This window comes from Arachis hypogaea, chromosome 4 (assembly GCF_003086295.3).
Source record: "Arachis hypogaea cultivar Tifrunner chromosome 4, arahy.Tifrunner.gnm2.J5K5, whole genome shotgun sequence".
In the NCBI taxonomy this organism is placed as follows: domain Eukaryota; kingdom Viridiplantae; phylum Streptophyta; class Magnoliopsida; order Fabales; family Fabaceae; genus Arachis; species Arachis hypogaea.
The window spans coordinates 86,225,877-86,232,955 of record NC_092039.1 but is presented as its reverse complement, the minus strand read 5'-3'; the positions used below and the strand labels follow the sequence as shown (position 1 = coordinate 86,232,955).

General features: G+C 36.5%; 1 protein-coding gene across 1 annotated transcript; it reads left to right on the top strand.

Moving 5' to 3' along the window:
• Positions 1 to 297: 297 nt before the first annotated feature.
• On the top strand, positions 298 to 4,320 carry LOC112796927 (uncharacterized). The gene is made up of 12 exons (XM_025839608.3): positions 298 to 733; positions 856 to 988; positions 1,150 to 1,223; positions 1,311 to 1,357; positions 1,447 to 1,597; positions 1,679 to 1,717; positions 1,786 to 1,987; positions 2,085 to 2,146; positions 2,272 to 2,372; positions 2,825 to 2,879; positions 2,978 to 3,025; positions 3,893 to 4,320. Exons 1-12 carry the CDS (start codon positions 496 to 498, stop codon positions 4,066 to 4,068), a joined length of 1,326 nt encoding a protein of 441 aa, XP_025695393.1. The 5' UTR covers positions 298 to 495; the 3' UTR covers positions 4,069 to 4,320.
• Positions 4,321 to 7,079: the final 2,759 nt, after the last annotated feature.

Sequence of the window (7,079 nt, the reverse complement as noted above, 5' to 3'; positions counted from 1 at the left end):
TGACAGTGATTAAAATTGGATGAAAAATCCTAACAGACATACTTCTCTTCTAAGAAACTAAAACTAAAAGAAAAAAAAAAGTGTAAATAACAAAAATTAAAGAGATCAATATCTAATTATTAATTTTTTCAAAAAAAATGAAATATATTTTATAATTATTTTAATGATAATTAATCATACTCCTACATAAAAATAGTAATAAGGAATCCATAGCCTCTAAAAAAATTCAAACAAAAAATTAAAGCATTCGAAAAACTTAAATTACTTTCTATATTCCAAACGCCAAAAACCAAAAAACTAATCAAACAAAAAATTAAAGCATTCAACACACTCAGTACTTTTCATGATCTAAACGCCGAACCAAACGCGTCCTAAAACCGAACTAGTTTGAGGAACATTCTTAACCAAAAACCTCACAAAAACCCCGAGTCACACTTCACTCAGAGTCTCACACGCTACTCGTTCTGAACACAACTCTTCTTCACAATCACCATCATGTTTCGCATAGCATCATCGAGGTTATCCTCAAGAGCTGCTTCTTCTTCTGTTTCTTCCACCGCATCATTTCTTGCGTCTCTCACTGCAAAACCATCTCCCGTTTCACTCACACCTCTCGCTGCGACGTCGTTTAGGTCATACGGCAATGGCTTGGAGCTCGACAAGTCCATGGCCAATCCCGATGCTATTAATATGATCAATTACGCTTTAAACCAAGCTAGGACCGACAAATCAAGTAATTAATCCAAAAACTGAAAACAAAAATGCCATTTTTAGGGTTTACACCCCGAGACTATCTTTATTGATTCTATTAATGATTGAAGTTAACGTCTTTTTTTCTTTTTGGTTCGTCAATAGTTGGGTCGTACGGACTAGGTTTGCTTGTGTTGAAGCACTGCCTTACGATTGAGTTAACTGAAGGCAAAGACCCCAAAAATGAGAATTCTAAAGGGATTGCTTTGCTTGCTATGTCCACCTTGGAATATGAAAGGTTCTTATCATTTATTTATTTGTTAACCATTATTTTTCATTTAAGTTCGGATTTTGGTCTTTTACTTACAAATGTGGGAGCTCCAGTTTTGGTGGTTGGTTAGTTAGTTTGAATTCATTGAGAGTTTTGTATAGTTTAAACCTTTTCTTTTCTTTTTTCAGGGGAGAGTATGATATTGCATTGGAGAAGCTACAGAGTATTCACGAATTAACCAATGCTTACTTGGGTGTTAGAGGTAATTTCACTTTTTCTTGGTAGTTTCTTTTTTTTTTTTAATTATTAATATTAGTAATTTCATGTGAATTTTGGTTTATTATTGTAGTTGCTGCCCTTGAGGCTGAGGCTGGTCTTTATCTAGAGTTGGGGCAGGTTAGTATCTGAAATCCTTGAAAAATATTTTCTTTCGAGTTCTGTGTTGGTCCCGTTCATGTTTATTCAGATGAAGTTTTGCTATACAGGATGATAAGGCGTCTGCAATTGCTGATACATGTGTAGAGGTTGTCGAGAAACAGAAAACAGATGATGATGATGATGATTTTAAGGCTCTAATTCTTCGTGCTAAAGCACTGAAGGGGCTGATTGAGCTTGTCAAGGGAAGTATCGAATCAGGTAGTTGTGTGCTAATGGTGTTATGGTGTATTGGTTTGTTTTTGTGATTCTTGATGAGTGCTTATTATGTTCTTGGTGCAGCTGTCCCTTTTTTTGACAAATCTCTCCAGCTCAGCAACGGTATGATTCGTCTTATCTGGTTTGTAGAAGGCATTCTTATACTTCCAAATTAACAGTTGGTTATATAGGTACTGCTGCTCTATCATATGGAGAATTCCTATACCTTGGGCAAAACTATTCAATGGCGAAAGAGGTTTACACGAGTGTCCTAAAAGGAGCTTCCGACATAAAAAAATTTGGCAATCCATATTTAGGAGCTTGTAACATGAACTTGGAGGGTTTAATGATGGGGGCACTGTGTGCTCTAGGGCAGCTTGAAACATATCAGGGGTATGCTCAATTTTTTCATTTGGTTTTCCTTAGTTATACCACAAACTTCCTTTTTATGTTGAGAAATATGATATATCACTAATAATTGTTGGTTTAGGAACTATGGTAATGCAGAGAAGGCTTTGACACAGGCATTAACATTGGCAGAGGAAACCTATGGTGACTTCTATATTCGTTTGATTCATTACCTAAACTCAATATAAAAATTTAGTTAGCACTTTTTACAGATCCCGATAATGGCATGTTATGTTACTAAAATCTCCTGGCTTTATCAATTTGTAAAGGTGAAAAGCATCCCAAGGTGGGCGTTGTCTTAACAAGCATAGCCCTCATGTACAGGCGTAGAGCAATGGAGGAGCGTACAAGCTCTCTGTTGGTTCAAGAGGTTAAACTTAGAACTCTCCAATTGATACATTCTTAATTATATTTTTTTTATCATCATCTCTTTTCTTTATAAAAAATAAACAGTGATACAATAACTAGGATGCTTCGACAGGTCTTGACTCTTAATTTAGTTTTCATTGTCAGAATGCGGTGCTGTGAAACATTCACACCGAAATATTTGCTCTGGTTTTCTTAAGTTAATCAATTTTCAAATTGCTCGTGCACGTATGTAGACTGTGGATAAGAATTTTGATCTGTCTTTCTCTTTTGTGCATGTGACACTGTTTTCTCTAAAAAACTTTACTTATTTAATAACAGGGCTACAAGTTTTCTATTAGAAGTTGTTTTCCTGACTAGTGTCTGCAAATTAAACAATGTATTTTCTGATGGAATTGTTTCACACTGCTTAACTACCCTTGGCTGCCTAGTAATTATACTGAAAAATATTGACAGGGTCTCTACAGAAAAGTGATAGATATCTTGAAGGTTACAGAAACTGAGTCTGAAGGTAATGATCTATGTGCCATTTCGGGGTTGACTTGTCCATACTCAATATACTCTTGCTCATAATGAGAACAGATATTGAGCAGAAAATCCTCCTTGTAGGTTCTGCACCAGTGGTAGAAAGAAGTGATATAGCAGCTATTGCACGAGGTATGACAAATTCTTCAATCTACTCTTCTATTACATGCTATAATCTTTGATGGACAAGCTTATCAAGTAATGACAAATTGGAAATTAATACAAGAAAATTGAGTTTTTTATACGCAACCCTGGAAATTTCACAATGAATTTACCAATTAACTGATAAGAAGAGAAAGATTATAAAAGAAAGGGGAAAATCTTCCGTAACGGAACATAGTCTAGAAAAGAGAGGGAAGAGTTGGAAAAGGAAATCACCTGGAGTGGAGGAGGACCAACCGCTGGCGATGATGATGCTGTGGCGGAGATGCTGCGACGACTTCTTTGGTTCTTCCTCAAGCAGCAGAGAGAACGACAGAGGAGTTGGAGTTCGGCATGCGGCCGCGATGCTGTAGGCAGTTCCTTCAGCAGCAAAAAGGATTTTCTAGGTGACCAAAATAAGTAAATAACCCTCAAATGTTAAAAAAAAAAGAAAAAAAAAAACCAGACCGCCATATCCGCCAATCACAGTGCGGACTGCCATGGTGTTGCCACTGTGATTTTGTAACAGTGTCAGTGTCCCGTCAATGGTGGCCAGCCCAAAATCCTTTTAAAATACTGATCATTAGTGTGTGTAAAGGACTAAAGGCACTCTTCTCTTATCAAATGGCATGCATATAGCAATATCTGCCTGCCTAAGATTTTGCATGGTATAGACGATGAGTGCATGGGTTCAGATTCAGTTCTTTGTGATGTGTGAATTAAATTAATCAGGTCTTGTTTTGTGCATATCACAATAGTTGGACTACATGAATGTCAGGCAATTATTTTTAAGCTTGCGCCCATCAAATTAGTTTCGTTGCAAGCATGCTGATAATCATTTAATCATATATCTTGTAGGTGGCTATGCAGAAATACTCAATGTCCAAGAAAATCGCAAGAGCGAAGGAGAGAAGCTAAAGAAGTTGGCTGAGACTATATGGAAAAACCGCAGGCTGACTCTTGATGAGGCGCTACTAGATCTAGAGTCTACCAAAATCTCAATCATCGATCCAAGAATCAGCAGGATATTGTAAATTGATCCATCTTCTGTTTTCTATTTTCCTGCCACAGGTTGATTATGCCATATGACAAAGTTGGACTACTTTTTCATAAAATTAGACCATAATGTTGCTTGTAGCTTAAATCTGATGCCAGGATATATAATGGTATCTAGACCTCCGTATATAGCATTTTCTAGGCTAGGCATATAAATAACAAGTTACTGAACTATTGATTGAGGCCTTTTTTTTTAATATTTAAATTAAATCAATTTAATATTTACTGAATTATGTAAAGGGTAATATGTTTATCAAAATGCATAACATGAGATACTATGCATAAAATCTCATTAAAGGCATATCACGAGTATTGAGACACCTAAATATGATATAGTCGTGTTGTTGCGGCTCATTTTTTTGGTTATGGAAATCACGTTTGTGTTGTGCGTGGTTATGGGTTGCTGGGGTGCTAGACCAATGTGTGGGACAGCTTTTGCTGTGTTGCAGTGTGAAGAACTCAGACTATGCGAGTTCTTTGTAGAGAAACGGTGATGATCAAATCGGAGGGTCCGATTTGGAGGTAGAGAAAATTTGAATCTTTGACAAAGCAAATCGGACCGTCTGTGTTGTGTGTATATTTAATTTTTTTTTTAGAAATTTGTATATCAAGTCACATGGTCCAAGTTGAGCATTATAATATATTTTTGAATAAGTTGAAAGTAATCGCGGGGTCCGTATATATATATATATATATATATATATATATATATATATATAGGCCACATCTTTGGTGGCCTTATTGTTGGTGGCTACAAATGGCTATGAGCTGACCCTACAATGGCATTATGACACGTGGATTGTGCATTCATATCATTAAAGTGTGACTAACACATTAAGCCAGTAAATTATTTTTTGGTTACTGCAGGAGTTGTGTTGGATATACATGATATGCTAGGGATATGAATGTCAATTGGTGCAATCAGTTTGGGAGGAAATTGGGTGGGTTTTGTGCCGGTCGGCGATACGTCGGAATTTAACCTCCATCGACGCAGTAGGTTCAAAGTGGAGAAAGCATAACATTGGTTATGTTTTGGAATGGTGTGGATGTCTTCGTTGTAGGCTGTGGTTACTGTGGAACCTGATGTGATGTTCATCCTTTGGGTATGGAGGAAGAAACTGATCAAAAAGGTCAGATTAAATCCGTGTACAACAGGCATTAGTTCTTGGTCTACGTCCATAGAGTTTTTGTTGTGTGTGTTAATATCCCAAGCAGTAGGAAATCGTAGTTGCAGGTGGCGTTGGTGCGAGGTTTCAGGTTGTGGCAATGGCACGAATAGGTTGAAGATAAGTATGTGTTGGTGTCGCTTTATTTTTTTGGGTTTTTTTTTGTTTCAAAATGCCTTTGGACTAGTTTTTTATGTTGATTATTAAATTTTTGTGGTTTCTATGTTTGGGCTAAGATTCATTTATTTTTGCACAAGTTTAATTGAATGTTTATATTAAGTGAAGACGGTTAAACAGGGATGAAGAAGGTTAAAGGTAGCAGCGGAGCTCGAGGGAAATAGTGAACGGGAAGTGTTAGAATGGAGAATAAAAAACCATTACTTTATTCTTTATTATTTTTGTTAGTAGTAAACTTGGTTTTTGAAAATAAGAATTATATATTGAGATCCACGTCTTCTTGTTTGAATTCATTAGTCAAATTCTGGATCAAAAGAAACTTAGAAATACACCACAAGAGAAAGAGAAAGGCGTGGTACGGCAGGCGGCGGAAGAGAATTTGACGGAGGAATCCGATTGAAATCCTTGTGACTTGACCCATCCTCGAGCATATTCATTAGAGCAGAAGTGGTCTCATTGTTCTGATTAGCGCCATTGGGGGGAATATCACTAGCAATTCTCATAAGGTGTGACAGCCATGGAGTTTGTTAGCAGTTCTTCATTGGTCAGGGGGACCTAGCAGCAATGTAGGATCTGGTAGGAATGGGTTCGGGGCGGGCGGGTCTTAGTGGGTTTTTGGTAGGGTTTAAATGCATAGTTCAAAACAAAAATAAAAAATAAAAAATAACAAAAAAACTAAATGCACACACACATAATTACCATCTTGATTAGAAGAGTTACCGGTAGTTTACCAATAAAAAAAAGTTATTGTCCTTCAAATTCGGAGTCATGTGATTGAATTTGATAGTCAACTGCTACGTGTTACATTATTACAGGTCAAACACTTATAGTCACGCTAGCCACTGATTACATCTAGTCATCACAGACAACACCATATATATATATATATATAATATATATATATATATATATATATATATATATATATAAGTGTGTAACTCGTAAAGAAGTTTTCAGATCCCGTGTTCTTCTTGCTCGGCTTCTTCTTCTCCTTTCTTCTACCCGTGTTCTTTCTTCTTTGATATGAAGTAAAAAATTTTGGTTGTCAAGTTTCTGTTTTTATTTAGGTAAGTGAGAGAAATGGATGATAGAGTTCTTTTAAAAGTGTATTATTTTTGTCAGATTTTGTTACAAACCTCTCAAGGAGTGAAATTTATTTGTGAAAATCCGTTAGATGTTATTCCTTTCACAATCTCATTTGAAGAGCTCAAAGGTGTGATTTATGGGAAGATAGATTCTGAGATGTCAAGAAAAATACATGTATTTTATACAGATATCCCATACCGGTGTTTGGTGGATTCGTCCAATTTGAAACCAAATATGTAACAGATGAAGCGAGTATGCAAGAGTTGTTTTCAATGTATATTGAAAGTCGTGTCCGAATCTCGTTCATCGAGTTGTAAATTGAATTCGAACAATCTGAGGTCGACCGGAATATTATACGAGAAGAGTACAATAGTGACAGTAAAGAAGAGTTCGAAAGCAATTACGAAATTGTTGGTCCAGACATAGATGAAGATCAAGGTGACGGCACTGTGGCTCCAAATGTGACAGACGTGGCAAATGCACTCGCGAACGAAGTTTCGTTTGAGGAGCCATCTTTCATGCGAGTGTTGGATTTGGAAGCCATGCATGTTCCAGAGTTT